This window comes from Pituophis catenifer, unplaced genomic scaffold, assembly GCF_029215685.1.
Source record: "Pituophis catenifer annectens isolate HBS135680 unplaced genomic scaffold, rPitCat1.0.hap2 SCAF_1, whole genome shotgun sequence".
Taxonomy (NCBI): domain Eukaryota; kingdom Metazoa; phylum Chordata; class Lepidosauria; order Squamata; family Colubridae; genus Pituophis; species Pituophis catenifer.
This window is the reverse complement of record NW_027256881.1, coordinates 46292482-46315571: the sequence shown is the minus strand read 5'-3', so window position 1 is coordinate 46315571 and position 23090 is coordinate 46292482. Positions and strand designations below refer to the sequence as shown.

Here is a 23090-nt window from a genome sequence, read left to right as displayed (position 1 = left end):
AGGTGATAGTGGTGGGAGATGGTTATATCTCTATCTCCTCAGAGACATCTGGTTTATTATGAAAAACAGTGCAGGACTAGTTTTGGCCTCATCCAATAGGGCCATTGTTGTATACTAGCTGTTGTTAGGAATGGATTTCAGGAAGATTAGTACATGAATTATCCGCATTGGAAATGAATATTTTTCTCCCTTGAGATCAGCTGCATCATATGTTCTAGCCAATATATATCAGGCTTCATCTCTATAAGAACAGATCAGTTTTGCCTGTTTTTAGTGATAAAAATTGTTAAGCAAATGAGGCCTGAATATTTTGTATTATATGCATTGTTGTTTTAAAAAACAGGAAATTGTCTCATGGTAACAAGAAGCACATTTCACTATCATGGCTGAAAGTGTGAAAAAGCGCTTGCTTGAATATAATAAGATGAGGGAATCAAAATGCTTGCTAGAAGGAAGGAGTGAAACTTCTTGGCTAAGGCCCCAGAAAAAACATTTTCCTCAAAGTAATCGGGCTTCAGTAGAGAACTACAAAGAAGAAAAACAGGAGGTTGACAGTGGCAGGACATCCTGGATAAAAATTACTCCTCCTCCTAAAGAAAAAAGGCATTTTCCTGAAAAAAGTAAGATTGCATACATTGCACTTCAAATAAATACTGAACTTCACACATCTGTAATTTCTGCTTAAAATTAAGAGGAGTAATTCAGTTGTGATGGGTCCATTACCCTATTGCCTCAAACTAATTTTTTATCGGTCCAAATATTTTAGTGTACTGAGTGTGTGTGTATGTATGTATATACTTACATCCCTTCTTTGTTGTTAAGCAAATCAGCATAGCTCATTAAATAAGATATAACATGACCACAACTTGAAATTTTACTGCTGGTTTCTCCATTTACGCTTGTCCCAAAGGTGTTTTTTTTTCCAAGAAGCAACTGGACTTTTTTTTTTCTTTGAAGACATTTCACTTCTCATTTGCTTTAGTGAAATGTCTTCAAAGAAAAAAAATAGAAAGTCCAGATGCAAAACCATTTTTTCCAAATGTAACTTTGAACTGTTGCTAAACAAGGAAGTTGGTAAGCAAAGATGACCTATATGTACAGTATATACAATCAAACCCAGGTATATGGTAAGTATCTAGAGGCAGCTCTCTGAAAAGTATTTTCTGAAGATCACATACGGTACTTTCCCTGAAAGGCTAAGATCTCTAGGTGTAGACATCCTTTTCCTTCCAAAAACAATCAGAAAACATTTTAAATTACACTTCTCAACAGATGCAATGGTGAGAATACAGGGAGATTAAAGATGACATTAGACCTAATGCAGTACTGTAAACAAATTCCAAGTTGGTTGCATGATTAAAAGCTTCCTCTCCAAATGCTTGTAGCATACATTGTTTCTATTGTTTCTCTGGTTGAAAGGAGACAATAAGAACAAATTCTCCAGCTATTTCCTTAGAGTCCTTGCAACATAAATGGTTTGTAATCAATAAACAATTCTAGCATTCTTTACCATTTACCGGCAGTTTTGCCCCAGCAAATGTGTCTGAAAACATGTTCTCTGGGAAGAGAACTATATATTATTTAATAAATAAATTTGGATATATAAATATATGATACATAGAGATCTCTCCATATCAGTGTCATCTTAATAGGATCTAACAGACACCCTTCTCTATCATGCTTGTGGTTACCTCCTCAGGTCCACATGATCCCAATCCCTCATCTTTCAAGAATGCCTTAAAACTCTGGCACCTCCTCTAAGTGCCCATTTCTAGACATATAATCAAAATGGCTTCCTCAGCACATCATAGGCCCTGATAATACAGGAAGAAATGCTTTTTAACTAGCTACTGTAGATTATAAACCATATGTGATTGCTGGCGCTGTTATTCTTGTTTCCTTTATGTTACTATTGTTTCTATATCTTCATCTTGTAGCAGTTCAAGACAGATTAAATAAGGGTGCTCCCTAATTGTATCGCTGTAGTAACATACCTTTGGATATGGTTAGGCTTGGAGAGAATGATTGATCCAGAATTATTCAGAGAGGTCTATGGTTGAATTGGGACTTGAACCTGGCTCATCTGGTCTAATCATCATATCACACTGATTTTCACACATTAAAACTATGACAAAAGAACCAATTAATTTTTTTAAGGATCAATATTATATGTTATTCTGCCAATGCGTTAGTCAATATCATTACTGTTGCTTTTAGCATGTGCTCCAAAATATTCAGTGATGGGGAAATAATCATGCACTCTGCTTTCATTATTTATTTATTTATTAATATAAATTTATTGGCTGCCTAATTCCAGTGGTCACCCAATATGACTTAATGTATCTTGTGATGAGGCAAACAGGTATTCTATTTTACTGAGAACTCTTTGGTCTTAGTCGCCAACTTTTTTGTAAAACGAATACTGATGTTGAATATATAATATGGTAGAAGAATAAGCTACTACATTATTCCTATTCAATATATTTCAGAACACTATGGAGAAACCCAGTGCTTGTTTTTCTAGCCATAATTTTATTTCGCTTGGCTCATAATTACACAATTCATTTTTATGATCAGAGGAAATCCTGCTGAAGTAGCTTTTCACTTTCAAATGTTCAAATGTAATTTTATAGCCTTGCAATAATTTTTATCATTTGGTTATTTTCAGAGAAAGATTTCATTTAGAAAAAGACTTAAGACTTTTTACCTGAAATAAATGCTAGAGTAGAATATGGGAATTTATGAATTACCCTCATGGATTCTTTCAGTTCAGCATCCTGCGAGCCAAGAAATCCATTTAGTTTGTTGGCTTGATTTAACCTTATCACCTGACCATTCAGAAGCCTATCTGTTTTCAGGAATCCATGTTCATAACTGTTTCAGTGAAATATAGGAGAAGCCCAGAAAATGTACAAGTAAAATGGCCAAGAATCCTCAGTAAAGACCATCCTCTAGTTAGGCTTTGCTCTTTTCTCTGAAGGGTTGTTCAGCGCAATGTAATTAAAGTGCTGGAATAGGACCTGGGGAACCCAAGTTCACATCTCCTGACAGTCAGAAGTTCATTAGGTGACCTTTAGACAGCCACTCCTTCTAAGTCCAGCTTATCTCACAGGGCTATCATAGAGAAAATGAAAGAGAATCTGCTTACGCATTCTGCCTATGCTTCTAAAACTGTAATAGCTAGTTTAGTGTAGTGGTTAAGGCATCAGTCTAGAAACTGGAAGACTGTGAGTTACAATCCAATCATGGGCATGAAGCCAACTGGGTAACCTATGGCCAGTCAATTTCTCTCAGCCCTAGGAAGGAGGCAGTGGCAAACCACTTCTGAAAAATCTCGCCAAGAAAACTGCAAGGATTTGTTCAGGCAGTCTCTAAGAATTGGACATGATAGAACAGAAGGAAAAAAAATACTTAAAGGAAAAATGGAGTAAAAATCAAAAGCATTATTATTAAAGTTAGTTGCACATAGCCAGATGTTTAGGCTGGATTTGGCATTTTTATCCACCTATCAAGTCCTTCCCAAGGATCTGGGATAAACAGATGTATTGTTTGATGGTACTAAAGGTATTGTTCCAAGATATAAGCCATTTCAAAGAAATTTGCCTTTTTCAATTTTGCAATGGTGTTCAAGTGGTACTCCAGATGTTTTGGGATTATACCCATGATGTCTATTACAATTGGTATTATCTTTGCTTTCTTTTGCCACCATCACTGTATTTTGTGATTTTCTCCAGTTCTTTCTCCTCTATTCTGCTGTCTCCAGGCACTGCCACTTCCACTATCCAAACTTTTTTGCCTTTCTTATCAACAATTACTAAATCTTGAGGAATTATGTGGCAGATGTTTACGTTTGAATTCCAAAGTCTCAGATTACGTTAGCATCATTTTCTATTGCTTTGTCTATTTTTGGTCCTGCCACTTCCTACTGGAAGGCAAATACTATTTCTTGCAGATATTCCAATGCATCATTGTTGGTACTATGTCATACCATTGTTTGTATGATTTTTTTCAAGACAGCAAGAAAAGAGACACTGGAACTTTCATCCCGTTAGAATAAAACAGCACCCAGATTCCTTGAAAATAAGGTCTTGATTATATGAAATGTCTTTTAGAATGTTTATATTTAAAGATATCAAATCAATGGTAAATAATCTGCATCTATATTCTTCTGAGAGGGGTGGCTATATATATTTGATAAATATGTGTTGGTCTCTGTGTACCAATAAAGGAGAATATTTGTAACTCAGGGTTGAAATGGGGGGAGGATCCTTGGTGCTCTCTGAGCTGGGTTGTTTTCTTGCAAACATTACAAAGTAGTCTAGCACTGATGATGTTACCTAATTTAGGTAATGAAATGTGTGTCATTGTCCCATTAACACTACATCACTCCCTGGCAGAGTGAATTGGATTGTTCTGATATGAAACAGACATTATAGATGGTTTCAGAAGTCTTGTATAACTTGTGCTTATACACATTTCAACTATCATGACATGCTCTAAGATATTGTTAACTAATGATTAATTTTTTTTATATATAACCAGGTGATTCTGTTTTTCACTTTATTTATTTTATCTTTCAGACAATGCAATTTTTGGATGAGGTCTCATTAGAAGCAGTTTTTCTGCTGAAGTACTGAAGTTGTGTGCATTTTGCCTAATAGAAAAAACAACTGTAATGTCTGTGTGTACACATGTACACATACATACACAAATATTCATTCTTGAGAATGAATTTAGCTACACAATTATGGTTAATTTTTAAAATGGATTTGTATGGATTATACAAAATAAAACAGTATGCTGAAATAAATGTCTTTCGTTTCAGAAGTATTTTCTCAATATTCCCCATAATATCATATAAGGCTGGGCAGTATTGTTATATAATGCTGGTTTTCCCCAAATTACTGGAACATACAGAAAAAAATTGGAGTCACAGATTAGTTCTCAGTTTAATGTATTATTATGTTACACTATCAAAGCCTATTCATATGGTAATCTTCCAATGTTTCCTTAAAGGTTGTCTGCACTAGTTGCTACCATGCCTGAACAGAATAATTTTTGACATCTGAACTTTTTTAAAAAAAAAACTGGTTACAGTTACATAATTTTTTCCATTCACTTGAGATAAAATGAAAGAAGCCGGGTGATAGCATTTAAAAAAAAAATAAATCACATTTTTACTAAGTTTTATTCTCCTCTATGCTCCATAAAGTTTTTGGGTATTGTGCTTTTTTAGCACTGATGAAAGATATAAAAGTCATTAGAATGCAAAATAGCTACCAAGATTTTATTTTAATTTTGAAATTGCTTGTTGTGCTTGCATATAACTTTGTCTATATGAATTTTATTTTACTTCATATAGATGTGTGTGTGTGTGTTTATTTCACACAAAAGTATGTACATGCACTAAGACCTGCCAGCAAGAATGTCACAGTTTTTCTGATAGAGAGGGTAGAGCAGCAGGAAAATTGTCTAATGGGGGAACATTGTAGACTTCAGTCCTGAGTGTCTCAGTCTTAAATTAATTTAAAGTCTAGCTGCCACAAGCAGAGGGCAGGAGCAGTTTAAACAATAAGTTCAGATTTGCCCCTCAGGTGGAAGGTAGCACTGGTGTATCAAACCCCAGTTATGGGGGATAAACACAGCTCCCCTTGCCCCATCCCCAGTAGATACATCTATGGCAGCAGAAATTATCAGGTTGCTAACTCAAACCATAAAGTAGGGTCCATGGTTGGTGTGAAAACTCAAAGGGTTTCTGGGAGAACTTCAGACCTTGCATTCCACTTACAGGCTCGCCCATTCTTGTGCCTAAAAGAAGACAGGCTAGAGAGGCAGAGTAAAGCACCATTTCTTGCCTCCCATTCTCCCAATGTTTGCACCAGAGGACATCTGCAACCCAGTTCATGTCATTTTTTCAAAAATCTACTTTATTTGAGCTTAGTCTGTCTTCGCTGAGCATAGCTAATATTCAACTAATATATACTTCAGAGTAATTTATTTTTTTAGAGGTATGTATGCCATTTAACCATGATAAAAACGTTTGAACTACATTGAAACAAGTTCAAAGATTTTTCTGGGCAGGAATCTCATTCCTTTCAAGCCAAAAATAGCCCTTTGAAGATAAAGTTCCTTCTGTTTATTTAAAAACTGTTCTGATGTTATGATAGCAAAATGTTTCCAGCCTCTCAGATAAATTCCACTACATGCTTACCGCTACATCTCAGTCTTGTATATCAGTCTTAATGAAATGATTTGATACGTCACTGAAAACTTAGCTTTTTTTTATCCTTAGATACTGGCACAGTCATTATTTCTTACATCTTACCTTCAAGTGCCTTCACTCTTCTGGAAGGTGAAAATGATCTTAAAAATACTGATCCATCTCCAGGGATAAAATGAAGATTAAAAAAATATGGAGGGACATAATTTACATCTGTGGTATATGAAGCCTAGAGCCACAATTAGGATTGCTTATTAAGATTTGGTGAAGGTTCTGCTGAAAGTTATTTTCCATGTAGTCTCATTTCAGAACTACAGTTCCCTGGAGAAAGGGAATGGTTATTATGCCAGGGAGGTTTAGGTTCTGTGAAAATACAATTCCCGTTGTTGGCCCATAGTTTAAGCAAGGTGAAATAACAATAAAAAATTCCTCAGAACAAGATAGCTCCAAGTTTAAGAAAATGTCATGTGAGGCAGTCATTCTCAAAACACTTTATCTCCATAAATATTATTTTTTGGAATGCAGAGAAACAAAAGGCATGTGCCCTGATTAATAGTGTAATACTTAAGCCAAGAAAATCTTAATAGCAGAAATACAAACATTCTTCACTTGTAATAGCCACCAGATTATTATTGTGCTTTTAAAATGAGAGTCCATAGATCCAACCAAAATAAGCAAAAACCTTACTGGACCTCAAAACCTTAAAAGCTCTTTTAAACTACAATAATAAAGGCTTGTTAAAAATGAGACAAGAAAACATGGTACCACATACGTTCAATACATGCCTCTAAAATATTTAGATTTCTACATTATTGATGCTTTTGGCTAGAAATGAGAAATTGCAATTCTGTGTATGAACAATAACAACGTTCCTTATAGAAAGAAAATGCTATTGTCTGAATAACTGGTAGGTTTCTATTTATGTAAGATACTGTTTCCATGCTTTATCTGCATTGGATCACAAAGCAAAGCACTGTTTATATGTAGCAATGAACTCAGAGCCTTGGCTGTTGTGGCATCACAGATCAATCTTAATCATTTCTGCTTTTAACATGTCAGCACAAAATCTCTCAAACTATAAATGGCACAAAGGTTATCTGTATTCTGAAACATGACTGGGCATGAAAGATAGGGCACCTGGACTGGGCCTGTCATACAAAGACAAACCGACTGTGTTTTGTTTGTTTGCCCTTAAGCACTAGTGCTTCTTAAAGATTTTGTACATTGAATGTAGTCAGATGCATGAGTATTGTTATTTATCAGGCAGATTCTTATAGAATATGTAAAAAGTGCTCTAAAGGAACGCTCAAATGACAATTAACAGCTAGTGACACTGTGTCAATTAAGTATAATCAGAGCAACCTGAAGCTCAGAGCAACCTGAAGCAACCTGAAGGCTATTCCATAAAACATGCAATAGAAAAGCAAAATCTCCTAGTCTTGGGTCTAATAACATGGCAATGAGAGACTATCAACAATTTTTCCCACATACATTCTAGTGATCTACTAAGTCTCATGGATAATTATGCATCTTCTATACCAACATATATTGATGTGTGTTGCAATTGACAACACATGTACAGACTTAACCATAGTTTCAATTGGGAAACTGAGCATCCTAGATCAAGCTGGATCCAAAAAATTCCTGGAAGAATCCCTAGACACAGAGATAAACCACATTCACACAAAATGAAAAGTTAAGAAAGAAATAAAAAGAGCAGAAGACATCCTCTCCTGCAGCCAATATCCAGATAAGCAGGGATTAACAACAGGCACATAAGCAGAAAGCAATACTCTAATCAAGGAACTACCAAGAATAAAACTACATCCCCAACAAAATTGGCAGGGCAACCTAAAGATAAAGGTAAAAGTTTCCCCTGTCCAGTCTTTCATCTAGAGCAGTGGTTCTCAACCTTCCTAATGCTGCGACCCTTTAATACAGTTCCTCATGTTGTGGTGACCCCCAACCAGGGGTGGGTTTTAAAATTTTTTACTACTGGTTCTATGGGTGTGGCTTATTTTGTGGGCGTGGCTTGGAAGTCATGTTGCTGGGTGGGTGTGGCTAGCTGGTCATGTGACCAGGTGGCCATGGCTATGTGTATAGGGACTACTCAGAGGGCTGAAAAAAGTCATTTCTGACGGGTCCTCGCACTTTTGACTGGTCCTCACAATTATGACCATCCTCACATTTATGCCCGTGCAGCATTCTTAACAACATCAGTCATTTCACAACTGCTTCTCTTCACCATGGTGACAAGATAGGGCAAAAAACGTAAAATGTGAGGACAGTCGTAAATTCAAGGACTGGTCAAAAGTGTGAGCACCAGTCAAAAATAACTTTTTCAGACCTCTGAGTAGTCCATGTGCACAGAGCCTTGGTAGTACAGTGGTTTAATGCACCCTGTAATTAACACAGCTGCCTGCAATTTCTGCAGGTTCGAATCTTACCAGGCTCAAGGTTGACTCAGCCTTCCATCCTTTCTAAGGTAGGTTAAATGAGGACCCAGTTTGTGGGGGCAATAAGCTGACTTTGTATAAATATACAAAAGTATGAAGGCTATTGCTTAACGCATTGTAAGCCGCCCTGAGTCTCCGGAGAAGGGCGGCATATAAATCAAATAAAAATAAATAAATAAATAAATAAATAAATAAATAAATAAATGACTACCCAGAGAGCTGAAAAAAATGATTTTTGACAGGTCCTCGCACTTTTGACCAGTCTTCGCACTTATGACTGGTCATCATTTATGCCCATTGTAGCATTCTTAACAACCGTGTCACTCATTTCACAACTGCTTCTCTTCACCATGGTGACAAGATAGGGCAAAAATGTAAAATGTGAGGACAGTCGTAAGTTCGAGGACTGGTCAAAAGTGCGAGGACCAGTCACAAAAAACTATTTCAGCCCTCTGAGTAGTCCATATGCATAAAAGGATACAGCAATAGAGAGGGATGAAGGTAGGGAAGGGAAATTAGAGTAGGAGTGAGGGTAAGAGAGGGAGGAAGAGAGGTGGAGAAGGAGAAAGGAAGAGGAAGTAGGAGGAGAAGAAGAGGGGGGAAGAGAAAGTAAGAATGAAAGAAAAGAGAGAGGTGGTAGGTTTGAGGAGAAAGATTGCTGTACAATAAAAAAGATGAAAGGGAAGAAAACCAACACCAAACAAATATAAAGATATTGAGATAAAGAATGAATTGTTAAACTTTAAAGAATAAAAGAGAACAAATATGAATAAATAGCAATAATTAGAAACACACATACAAACATACAATGTATTTTCTTTGAACAGAGTATTTGGCCGGTTCACAAATTTAAACAGTGTTTAGTCATTTCAATTAAATTTACAATTTCTATATTTCCTTTTTGCCATATTTATTCCTCATCTATTTTTTTAAAAAAAACAATATTACCTTTCATCCTCATCTCTAATCTTAATCAAATTCAATTTTTCCCTTCTATTCTATATTATACCCCTTCGCATTATCATCTATTTTTATATCCATCCTCACATTGGTTAATTATATAATTATGTAGTACAGTTGTTTAATACAAATTCAACATTTTAATATAAATCAATTAGTTATATAACTATCTTTTTTGTATATTAATCAATATGAACATGAATATTCCAATTATTTCCATGCAATCCAATTTCTTACAAATCAATTAATTATATTTACCAATAATAATAAACCAAATAATTTCCCCCATATATTCCTCCAAACCACAAGTTAACCATTTCTGCTTTCAACACAATATACAATTAATAGTATCTCAATTATTACAATTCCCTAGTTAAATAGAGCTTTTTTTCTTTTGTGTTTTAAAATCTTGAACCTCCTCTTTTGCCCTAAATTTCCCATTGTTTGCAGTTTTGCACCTACCTTTTTTGGTGAGGAAAAAGAAAAAAAAAATCTCTCTGCCTCATTTTGTCACGTTGCAGCAAAGACCCTGCTTTACTTTCAGTTTCGCTTTTTCAGCATAGCTAGGGGAAAAAAATCTGCTCCAGAAATTTACCTCTTTGCAGCTAGCTAGCAACAGAGCCCTCTGCAAAACAGCTGAGAGCAAATCAGCTGAGAGTCGGGACGCTGATCAAATCAACTTATGGCAATTAACCTATGCTTAAGTTGAAAGGGGCTGTTTTTTTCTATTTTTGCAGGCACCGGTCTACTTATTTGTTTTCTTTTAACACTGATCAGCTGTAGGGTGGCCCTTTGAAGCCCCGTGGCAAGAATTTAAACATTTTTTTTCCCTCTAGCCATCAGCTGGGACTCAGCAATAGATTGGGAGTGGGTGGGGTAAGCGACCGGCGACCCAACAGAGGCAGAGGGTGAGGGTGAGTGAAGGCGTGGGGGGAGAGAGAAGGCTTTGGCGACCCCTGTAAAATGGCCGTTCGACCCCCAAAGGGGTCGCGACCCCCAGATTGAGAACCGCTGATCTAGGGGGTGGTGCTCATTTCTGTTTCTTAGCCATGGGAGGCAGCATTGTCAAAGACATTTCTGTGGTCATGTGTGGCTTGCATGAGTATACACCAAGGCACACAGAATGCTGTTACCTTTCCACCTAAATGGTACCTATTTATCTACTTGCATTTGCATGTTTTCAAACTGCTAGGTGGGCAGGAGCTGGGGAAAGTAAAAGGAGCTTACTTCATCGCGCGACACTTGAGTCTTGAACCCAGGCTGTCAGCTTTCCCGTTAACAAGCTCAGCATTTTTAACTGTTGAGCTATCATGCCTCCAGAGAAACCTACTGTGTATAAAGAGGGAGCAAGCTACACTCACTTGTACTGATGATGTTACCTGGTTGGGTAATAAAACATCTGCAAGAAAACAACCAAGCTTAAAGAGCACCAAGGACTCCACAGTTCAACTCTGAGCTACACATATGCTCTTCTATTAGATATTTATTTGATGTAATTACATATATTTAAATAATCTGAATTAATGTCAAATACTATAGAACATCATCTAGATCCTGAGGAAGTTTTTCAGTTTAGGAAAGACCTTCAGTGAATTCTGTGTTGTTATTTGTAAAACATCTTCCACTGAAATTCCTTTTATTTTAGCAATGTATTCTGCAGCAATGAAGATATTCTTTGGCTCATTTCTCACCTGAAATGCAATTACAAGTTTATAAAATTTATTAAAAATTTGATAAAGAAAATTATAAAGTTTATAAACATTTATAAAAGTATATAACAGGTTCCTATTGAGCAATTCTTTTTCATTTACAACTCATCTGCAAATCTTCTCAGTCCAAACCTAATTGATTGATTGAGTCCTGCAGTAACGCAGGTGTGATAAAGGAACAGGTAGATATGATCACTGGCAGTTGCTGTCATAAATCTACACATGAATGGCCCTTGGACCAGCTCTTGGATCATTCAATAAAATAAAAATAAAATAAAATAAAATAAATAAATTTGTTTCTGTAACCAAGACAGCAGAGATGTCCAGCAGCATCCAGGGTGACTGGGCAGCCCTCCTAGAATAATGCTACCCACCCTCACATGAGGGATATTAGAAAAGGTACCCTAAACATGGCCTGTCCTACAACATCTGGCTAGTTGGAATAAATGAACAGATTAGGAAATTCTGCTTTTCTCTCAGCAAGCCTTGTATATCACCATTGTCAGCACCTATGCAGCAACTCTCACAAGTCCAGGTGAAGACAAGGAAGCTTTTTACAAGGACCTGGACCAGATTGTCCAAACAACCCCCCACCAGTGACAAACTCATCGTTTTGGCCAATTTCAGTGCTAAAATGGCAACAGACAGTGATCATGGGTGCTACAAGTGCTTACAAGTATGACTTATGGTCACTTAGTCACACACTCAAAGCCCTAGAAAACAGCTACTTGTACACTCAAGTCACTTTCAACCAAATACTAGGCAGAACTGGTTCTTCAGACCGAAGCTGCCAAGTCTGGATCCAAAGAGTGGGAAGGCTTCAGGACCCCTTTTATCTCCCAAAGCTTTGCTTGTTTTGCTTTGTTGATTGAAAGACTACCAGCTACTCTTGCCTTGTTAATTTATAAGTCTGGGTATTGCTATTGATAAGATCTGGGGGCTTCCCCACATGCTCAGGCTCAATTTCTTTTGTCTCGTTCAGATGACATTTTTCCTTTGTTTCCTTAATGACTTAGTTCCTTCTTATCTTCCTCCCTTAAGGGATCTCCCTTAAGACATCAGGTGGAAAAATTAAATTGCAACAGTCTGCTGCTTCTGAGCAAATGTGCCAAGCACAACCTGTGCACCACTAACACAATGTTCAGACTTGCAAATAAGTACAAATTACCTGAATGTATCTCTGGTCCAAACACGAGTAACAGAGTAGCATAGGTATAACTTCAGCGTTTGAGATGTGCAAAGACAATATCACAACCTAGAAACAATTTCCATATTTCCTACTAGGTGGCACACTCAAGCACTCCATTGCAGGGGTGAAATGTAAAATTTGTTACTACCGGTTCTGTGGGCGTGGCTTGTAGGGGGGGGGTAATGTGACTGGGTGGGCATGGCCAAGTTTTTTTTTTTAAGTTTTTAAAGCATTTTTTCTAATGTTTTGAAAAGCCTCTGCCGATCAGGCAACTCAGCTGGGATCGTCAGAGAGGCTTTTTAAAAAATACCTCTCTGATGATCCCAGCTGAGTTGCCTGATGGTAGAGAGGTATTTTATAGCTGGGATCGTCAGAGAGGTATTTTTTTAAAAATACCTCTCTGCCGATCAGGCAACTCAGCTGGGATCGTCAGAGACTTTTCAAAGCATTTTTTTTACCACTTCTTCAGCCAAGAGGTTGCAGAAAAAAATACTTTGAAAAGCCTCTGATGATCCCAGCTGAGCCGCATGATCATCAGAGGCTTTTTTTTTCTTTTAAAAGCATTTTTTTGTTGGAAGAGGTGGTAGAAAAAATGCTTTTAAAAGTTAAAAAAAAAAAGCCTCTGATGATGGTACGGCTCAGCTGGGCATGGGGGGGGCAGGGATTTTTGCTACCGATTCTCCGAACCACCCGCCGCCATCGCTACCAGATCGGGCGATCCGGTCCGAACCAGGAGCATTTCACCCCTGCTCCATTGGTCCACCAGTTTTGGGCAAACAACACCTGCAGTTTATTTCACTGAGATAACCTCCCCCTTTCTTTACACTTGGGAGTCTTTTTAATAGTCATTTAGTCTGTCATTTTAACAGACTTCAATTGATACAATAAATTCTACTGTTACACTGTGTGTATTATTGCTGAACTTGACAAGATAGAATCACTGATGGGTCCTCACCTGTTTCTCAGGACCTAGGGCAGGTGAGTCAGTTTCCAAGCAAATGCTTTCTAGAGGTAGCTGTTTCACAAGTTTCTGCTTCTTAAAGGAAATCACAGAAAGGAATTAACATCTATAGCTTTTAAGCTGAAAGGCAAACTTTTGAACAAAAGGCTGTTAATCAGTTGATAATTTTCATATAAACAATTGAAAGATGCACCTTGCCAGAAGCCGAATATTTTGTCCTTATATACTTATACAGTCCAAACAATTTTTATTCCCTTTTTCAGTATATTCAGATTTTTAAAAATTGAAAAAATCCAAGATCCATTGAGAAACCTTGCTTCTTTTGTTTAAGCAATGAATAGAATAGAATAGAATGAGCGAGCTGGATGGGACCTTGGAGATCTTCTAGTCCAGCCCCCTGCTCAAACACGAGAACCTATACAATTTCATTGAACTGAATTCTTCAGTTAATTAATAACTGACAATTAATTTGATGTACTGTAAATGTAAAAGACATCAAGCTAGAGACCAGACCATGAGTTCTAATCCCACCTTTGAGATGGGGTTAGCTGGATAATTTTGGCCCAGTCACTCTCTCAACCCAGTCAGCCCGAGAAAGAAAGAAAGAAATGGCAAGTTATTCCAAAATGGTTGCCAAGAAAACTAGGAACTTGCTTAGGTAGTGGCCAAGAATCAAGATTGATTTAGACCTTTTTTACCTGTCCTAGAATGTGTTCATAAGTATGCTTACATGTATTTAGGTTTGTATTACACAATGCCATAAATAAAGAACTTTTGTTCAAGGCTTTGCTCCTTGATCCTTACCTGTTCACTCCTTGCAATTGAGGGAGGGATAGAGAAAAAATATCCAGCCTTCACTCCTTCCATTGCTACACTTGGTTTGCCATCAAATGCATGGAGCAACACTTTCTCAGCACCTGAGTATCCCAATAGTCGGGAAATAAGTCACATTACCAGTAGAATTATAATGTCAGAACCTAACATATGCAGCCAAATACACACCAAGGAAGTTTCAAAACCCATATTATGCAACAGAAACAGCTTAATGCCCTCTTGTAAAGTGAGATCACCTGTATTCCCTTTTCATATAGTGATATTATATTTTTCTGCACGATTGCTTAACTTGTCTGACAATAATCCAAAGGCAGAAATTATTGTTAAATTCCTTACAGAAGGATGCGCTACTAAAACTAGAAATTCAGACACACAACTTCCTATCATATTGTTTATGTGATTCAAGAATGCGGTTGTTTCTAATAGTCTAGGACAGAGGTATCAAACTCACGTCATCACATTGTCATCACATGAGGTATCGGGACTTTTTTCCTTTCGCTAAACTGGGGGTGGGCGTGGCCAGCATGTGATGCATCCGGTCCACGGGCTGTGAATTTGACACCCCTGGTCTAGGAATTTCTTGCAAAAATCATTCGAAGGCAAAAATAAATATGTATTCAATTTGGGAAATCCATTTGCAAAAAAATATTTTATATCATATGATCTGTATTGAAGTGCTGTTTAATTTTAGAATACATATTATACTCATTAGAGTAGTTAGGAAATTTTAGACTTTGGGCTCTATCTTTAGTCTGCAAGATATACTACACAGGTGTCAAATTCGCTGTGTCACGTTGCGTCACTTGACGGTTCACATTTTCTCCTTTTGTGGAGCTGGGGTAGGCGTGACCTGCATGTGATGCATCCGGCCCATAGGCCGCCAGTTTGACACCTGATATACTACATGATTTGTTGCAAAATGTGGCAAACTAGCCCTAATAAACACATTAATTCAAAATGTGGCAAATGTGACAAGATTTGGGGATCTTCCAGTTTCTTCTGCTAAATAGGGCCTTGGATTTCATCACAAATCCTGCCAATACTCAAATCTTGCTAAAATGTAACAGTCCCAGATTTTCAAATGTCTGTGCTTCTTCCGATAATAAAGCATGGTTTTGAAAATTGCAGTGAAAGCAGATGAGTAAGCAACTACTTAGGGATATATTCCTCATATTTCTGATATAACATCTAAAGAAGAAAAGTTGACTTAGACTCCCATGGAGATGAGATCCCGTATCAGGGGCACACATATTTTAACAAGAAAGCTAAACAAACTTAAATCATTAAGTAAAATAAATGATACCTTGTTCCTTTAAGAGGTTAATCGTTGGCCTTCCAGCTGAGCGGGAATGAACATTTCTAGAATAAATAAAAAGAACAAAAACTCTGCAAGAGATTTTGGCAAAACTAGCATGATGTTCAGGGTCAGATAAACCAGCTATATCTGACTGAGATTGCAGCATGTCTAGGCTTTTGGATTTCAGCTAGATATTTTAATTTACCTTTAATTTGTACTAGGACTTAAGTATAGGGTAATTATTATAGTAAAGTTATAATAAATATCACAATATTTAAAAAATAAACATTTGGGGATGAGTCTATTCTCTATCATAGCATCTAATTTGTTTGTATAGCCACCCATTTCACATCGGTGCCATAGGAAATGGGTGCCATAGTCAGTTCAGTTAAATCTAGAATTCTCTAACTCTAAGAGTTCTCACAATAACAAGGAAGGGTGTGCTTAGAGTCCCTTCCATGAAACCATCCCATGTAACATGCATGCACCTTCTCTTCTGTGGCACTGCCCCTATGGAACATCATTCCCATCCTGAAGTTTTCTAAAATTTACATATGATGTCTTGTTGAATTGTTGATTTTACAATTGGAGGATATGAAACAGAATAATAAAATGTTTGAAAACATTTGAAATCACTATATAACTATTATACAATAATGCAATATGTTGCATTATAATTACAGTACATGAATTAACCGTAGGATCTATGCAAAATGCAATCAGATTTTTAGAAAAATAAGTTCATTTAAAGAAACTAAGTATCGCAAAGAGACTCTAATTCTATAACTTATAAAAACAGCTATATTTTTGCAACAAGTGACCTACAAAGGTAAGTCAAGTTGTTTTGCCAGTTGAATTTGTTTTATCAAGACTTGTCGTTGTCCTTCCTTCTGTTCATCACTGCTGGCAAATCTGGGAGTAAAATCCAAACCAATCTATAGGGGGGGAAAAACACAAGATGGGTTTTGATTGTGAGAAAAAACTAGAGGAAATTTGTCCTCCCGGAGAAAGAGAAGGATCTCCATCTATCAAATAATTATTATTATTTATGGAACACTTGCAATCTTTAATCATTTATTCAGGAATGTAAATAGTTAATGAAGCTTACCACAAAAAATATGTCTGTTCTGTGAGATCAAAAGCAACAAAAAGATGCTTGTTGTTTAAAGAGCCTTGGTAGTACAGGGGTTTAAGGCACTCTGTTATTAAGCTGGTTATTAAGACCAGCTGCCTGCAATTACTGCAGGGTTCGAATCTCGCCAAGGCTCAAGGTTGACTCAGCCTTCCATCCTTTCTAAGGTAGGTGAAATGAGGACCCAGTTGTGGGGGCAATAAGCTGACTTTGTATAAATATACAAAAGGATGAAGGCTATTGCTGAGCACATTGTAAGCCGCCCTGAGTCTTCGGAGAAGGGCGGCATATAAATCAAATTAAAAAAAAAAAAAAAGATAATTTCCAACATGGAAAAAAATTCTTACATGGAAAATATTTCCTAGATATATTGCAAATACTATGCAATCCATACGTATCCATATGTATTCATTTATGATAACTACATAGATATGTAATGGGGATGTAACATACATTTTATTTATTTTAAATGATTATATATTTGAACTATTCAAAATATATAAATTAGTATGTATTTTCACAGATATAAATATTTCAACAATTGCACAGTTTCCAAAACACACACAATTATATACAGAAAGGAATATACAGGGATGTTTTTGTCATGACATACTGTACATTGATATATTACTTTCCATTCTGTCTGTAGAATTCTGTGTGAGTCCGCTTCCATTTAGTATAAGCCCATTTTATTCAATAGGATTTAATTCCAGGTAAGTGTATTGCAAAAATTAAATCTAAAGTTGTGTAATGTATAAACACCACAGGTTGGGTTGCAGTATTGTGTCCTAGAAACTTTTATCTAGACGCAAATTTCATTCAACTCTTTAGGGCTTAATTCTAAGTGATACACACTGCTTTTGGCAGAGGAAAAATTACATATGAAAAAGACCTAATAAAAATGTTATGATGATTCTACTTGCCTCCCCGATTGCCAGCAAATGATCCTGATACAGCTCAATGAGTGGGAATGCTTCTTCTAGATCCTGCAAAAAGATTTAACAAGATGAAATGAATATTAAAGTAAATGTACATGTTTGCTTCTGCTCATTTAGTTTCATATTTCTCTTGATTTCTATTTATTCATTTATCTATTAAATTTCTACACTGCCCATCTCACTTAAGTGACTCTGGGCAGTTTAAAATAAAAACAACAGTACTATAAAAGCATAGTTAAAAACAGAAGTCCACACTTCTTAAAGATTGAAAGCACTGCTATATTGAATATCTTAATCTACATTAAAACTTTGTATTGTGCATGGAACCAAAATGTAGCTGGAGCTAACTTGTATCTTGTCTTATAAAGATTGAATTTTATTTTCAAATATATGTGAGGATCAACCAAGTTCACAAAGATTTCTTCCTGGCACACTATAGGACACTCCTATCTAAATCCTGAGTACTCATATACTATACTTGTAATGGAAAACATTGCTTCTTCCTTTGTTCTCTTTATAAAAATATTGATATAAGATGTGCCCCATTGCTTCTACAAGAAGTGTCTTAGAACTGTACTTTTAAACTTGAAATTCTAAACTTTCATTAATAAGTATTCTCAACAAGACTTGTAATAGGCAAACTTCTCTCATAAAACTGATCTAAATAAATCAATAAGGGGCATTTTAATGATACGCTTTTATGTCTGTACCGTATCTACTGTAGATATTCTTATTTACCGTATATGTTTAGTCTTTTGTGATGGTAGCTATGAATATATGCCTTATTCTTTTTTGTCTAGCATTTAGTTTTTACTTACTTTATTTATTAGATTTTTTTGCCATCCATCTCACTGATACAGTGACTCGATTAAACCAAACTTATTTTAGAAATGTGATTGTTTTTAATAAGTTGTCCCATTCTCAAATGGATTTATTCTGTGAACTTAGGCAAGTTTTTATTCACTGAACTTTATTCTTTATTTGTACGATTAAAGAACTCCTGACTACAGTTTAATAAAGACTGAAAAATATATAACAAATCAAGACACAATATAGACTTAATAATGTATAGAACGTAAAGTTGTAATTTTATTTTATGTCACCTTTAAAGTAACACTGCGTTCACATCCATCTGGAATACTTTGAACTGGATGGATGCCCAAGCATGGAAAAATAAACCCTGGATACCTAGACATAAGCATTTGTTAAGGCATGGCATAAGTCAGGTGCATATTACACTGAATCACTAAAATTAATGTTAAATAAATCAATATTTATTTCAGAAAAAATAAATAAAAGAAAGTAAATTAGTTTTCTGTTCCTAATTTTTACATTTGCAATGCATTCCTTTTCTGAGTACCATCTGAAAACAACTGTTTTGTGCAAAAGAATATCAATCTAGGCAGGAGTGTATTGATAAATGTTTAAGAACTGATTCTGCTAGCTCCATTGTTGGTGCTGTGCCTCACTGCTAGCTGAAAAACAGATGATCGGCACATTAGGCATAGTGGCTCAACTCTACTCTCAAACAACACACAAAATTCCAGAAAATTTAACAGGTGGCTCTTGCAAGCGTTCCAGCACACCACTGAGTTAAAGTATCTCAAGTTTCATACAGTATATATTGAATAATGGATGAAGGAAAAAGCACAATGCCAGATTAACCAAACAGAAGACCCTGCTGAGCCATAAAATACAAATGGAATGCGGACTCAAATACTGCGATAGCTGGAAAGCACAAGCATTCGATAACATCTAGAAAAAGATAACCTGTTAACGTGCACAGGCTTAGATCCCTTCATACAACTCAAAAAAAGCCACTGTATTAATTCTCGTTTTCCCACCTTCTCATTAACACAGATATTGCCATATCCCAATCAATTATTGATTAAATGTATGCTGCAATTTGCATAAATCTATAAAAAGAGGTTGCACTCTTTCCATTTATAGGCTTGTCTTTCGCGTTCAGGACCGTAACAAACCAATTGATCTCTCAGTGCAACTAAGTGCTAGTCTCCAATGTTAAATGAATTCTTGGGAAGTTCTCCTGCACATTATATCAAATTACACCCAGTTGTTAAAATTTCATTGTAAAATACTGTGGGTGAATCTAATATTCCAAAAGAAATACTCCAAATATTGAATACATTTTAAACATTTTCTCTGAATGTAGATATTTATTGAACAACAGCATAGCTCAATTTAATTTGGAAACTAAAAGAAGCACGATAGAAGTGCAAATGAAGATGTTTATTCCAAAAGCCTGTTAAATGGATATACCTAACTGGTTAATTCTTTAAATCCTAAATTGTAACTATTTTCATCCCATTCAGTACAGACTGGAAACATTAGTACCTTTCTGAAAGTTGAATAATTTTTGTGAAATCTCCAGAATGTTCAGCAACTACCACCAGGGCCAAAACATTAGACTGAAACAGGAAATAAATTAGATAGAATTAAAAGCAGTAAATCACAAAACTGTTCCAAAGTAAATCTATCCAAAAATATTATTCCCACATTTAAATTATGGTACAATGACTTGATTCTAAAGTAATATGTGTACAGAAAGTTTACAAAAGGAAAGTTCTGCATCTCACATTATTTCTGTGGCAATTCTGACTGTCTCACAAAACCTGCATATAGATCTGCAGGTTCATTCTGCTGAAAAGAAAACAGCTGAGGAAAGGAGATGGAGAAACACTTCCTTTCTGAAACTTCCTTAAACCATAGAAGTTCCAATTTTGGTAATTTGCGTCATCCGTAAACAGTTTCCACCCATGCAATCCATTTTTCAATTTTCAAAAAAGGCCTTCTGACACTTGGGAGTTCTCAGGAAAGAATCATAGAAGTATAGGGCTGGAAGGAACCTTGAAGGTCTTCTAGTCCTGTTAAGGATATTGTTGTTGTGTTACCAATCAGCAGAGTGTAGAGCACAGAGAAACGTTGCTGAGAGCAATGAATAAGAGATGTGCAAACTGGTTTATCAAAAGTTTACTTTATAGTGAAAAAACAATCTCATAGTCTTTAAATCAATCCAAGTCTTTGCCAGTTAAATCAGTCCAGTGATACAAAAACTCTTCTTACCACACAAACAGTAGTTGGTTAGAATAACAAACTCACTCTGGTTCACAAACCACAATGGTAGCAGATCCATCCAACGATGATAGCACAATGATAGCAACTCCACACACTATGGTAGCATATCAACTGAATACTTTACAGTACCTTTCTTAAATACATTTACAACCAGTGATTATCTAATTACAGCATGACTCAGCATTACAATGAATCAGCAGTAAAACTTTAAAGTCACACAATACATATTTATGTTAAAGTCACAGAACACATATATTGCCTGGATAACTTGTTAGGCTCAAACCATATCCTAACAAGTCCAACCCACTACCCAAGGCAGGAAACCTTATTGCATCCATTCTTTCTAGAGTTTGATAAAGGGAAACTATTAAAGTAAAAAATATTACAAACCTTTTTGGCATCTTCCAATACACTTTCAATGTCCTGGAAAAGGTTAAAATGTTATTATGCTGGCAGATCACTGTGTTTAAGCATAGCATATTTGCCATGGCCATGATTCAGCATGCTTTTCTTTCTACCTATAAAGAGTAATGCAGCCTAACATTTCTTTCTTTTTTCCCCCATGATTTTTATTACGAACAGATAAAATAGATACAAAAGCATAATACAGAAAATACATTAAAAAGAATAAATATTGTAAAAACACCCCCCAAAAGGAGAAAAAAGGAAACATAATACAGGTAGTCCTCAACTTACAACAGTTCATTTAGTGGCCGTTCAAAGTTACAATGGCACTGAAAAAAGTGATTATGACCGTTTTTCACACTTACGACCTTTGCAGCATCCCCATGGTCACATGATTAACATTCAGATGCTTAGCAAGTGGTTCATATTTATGATGGTTGAAGTGTCCTGTGGTCATGTGATCAGCTTTTGTGACCTTCTGACAAGTAAAGTCAATGGGGAATCCAGATTCACTTAACAACCATGTTATTAATTTAACGAATGCAATGATTCAATTAACAACTGTGCAAAGAAAAGTTGTAAAATAGGTCAAACTCACTTAACAAATGTTTCATTTAGCAACATAAATTTTGGGCTCAAATGTGGTCGTAAGTCGAGGACTACCTGTAAACTCTTTTCTTTGGTATTGGAATGTAGATTGACCTCTTCCAATCTGTTGACTACTGTGTCTTTATCCAGATACGCTGGCATAGTTTGGCTAGAACTTTTATAGATTCTTCTTATTTATTTATTAGTCATATTTCTATGCCACCCACTTTCCGAGGACTCTGGGCAGCTTACACCAAAGACAGTATACAAAATAGCATATTGCCCCCAACAATCTGGGTCCTCATTTTACCCACCTCGGAAGGATGGAAGGCTGAGTCAACCTTGAGCCAATGAGATTTGATCCGCTGATCTGCTGAACTAGCAGTCAGCTGAAGTATCTGCACTACTGCACCCTAACCACTGCGCCACCTCGGCTCATGTTCTTCTGTTGCTTTCATTATTCACTGTATCCATTTACAAGTGATTCAGATTTCTGCAGTCTTATCAGCCCTAAGTAGAGTCAGGAAGATATGCCTCCATAGCAGGGGTGAAATCCAGCAGGTTCTGGATAACCAATAGCGGAAATTTTGAGTAGTTTGGAGAACTGGCAAATACCACCTCTGGCTGGCCCCAGAATGGGGTGGGAAAAGACATTTTGCAGTATCCTTCCCTTGGAGTGAGGTGGGAATGGAAATTTTGCAGTATCTTTCTCCTGCCACGCCCACCGAGCCACACCACCAAGCTACACCCACAGAACCGGTAGTAAAAAAAAATTGGATTTCACCACTGCTCCATAGTATAACCAGAGGATCCACAAATCTTTGCAATCTTTGGGGAAATCCTTGGTGTATTCTCCCCTGATAGGACCAACATATATATTTTCACCTAATAATCATTTTCGTTTTGAATTGCAAGTGCCCAGATTCATTGACTGAGATGGGCGGGTATAGAAATTGAATAAATAAATAAATGTCACACGGCAAGTTCGGGCAGACATTGCCATATCAAACAGTAACCTAAATCCTTCCTAACCCTTAAATAACAATATTTCCAGATGAAGAAAACTCGCGATTCTTTTGCAAAGGTTGAAGGTGACTAAATAAGAGCTTTCAGTAAGGATTTTGGTATTTCCTCCCCCTCTCCCCCTTTTCATCCAAACCCACTTACCCTTTGAAATTCGGGTGCCGCGAGATGGCAGTGACAATCCACCGCTCCCATCCTGGCAACTCGGAACTGCAGTTGTCCCAGTTGCTGTTTCTACCCGGACCTATTTCTGGATTCCACCGTCAGGGGGATGGCAAAGCG

The 23090-nt window shown here is 36.5% G+C and overlaps 2 protein-coding genes across 3 annotated transcripts; one reads left to right on the top strand and one right to left on the bottom strand.

The window, feature by feature from the left end:
- Positions 1-382: 382 nt before the first annotated feature.
- On the top strand, positions 383-4600 carry SPATA45 (spermatogenesis associated 45). The gene is made up of 2 exons (XM_070948875.1): positions 383-620; positions 4581-4600. The coding sequence occupies exons 1-2, from the start codon at positions 383-385 to the stop codon at positions 4598-4600; spliced, it is 258 nt and encodes an 85-aa protein (XP_070804976.1).
- Positions 4601-11103: 6503 nt separating this feature from the next.
- TATDN3 (TatD DNase domain containing 3) lies at positions 11104-23021 on the bottom strand. 2 transcript variants are annotated; one of them, XM_070948853.1, is made up of 10 exons: positions 22953-23021; positions 21183-21215; positions 20052-20125; positions 18800-18884; positions 17682-17744; positions 16452-16561; positions 15633-15688; positions 14300-14412; positions 13490-13570; positions 11104-11327 (listed from the first exon to the last, which is right to left on the bottom strand). In XM_070948853.1, exons 1-10 carry the CDS (start codon positions 23001-23003, stop codon positions 11184-11186), a joined length of 810 nt encoding a protein of 269 aa, XP_070804954.1. In that variant the 5' UTR covers positions 23004-23021; the 3' UTR covers positions 11104-11183. The 2 variants fall into 2 exon arrangements, with proteins under 2 accessions (XP_070804954.1, XP_070804963.1); XM_070948862.1 differs by having other exon boundaries at positions 13490-13567.
- Positions 23022-23090: the final 69 nt, after the last annotated feature.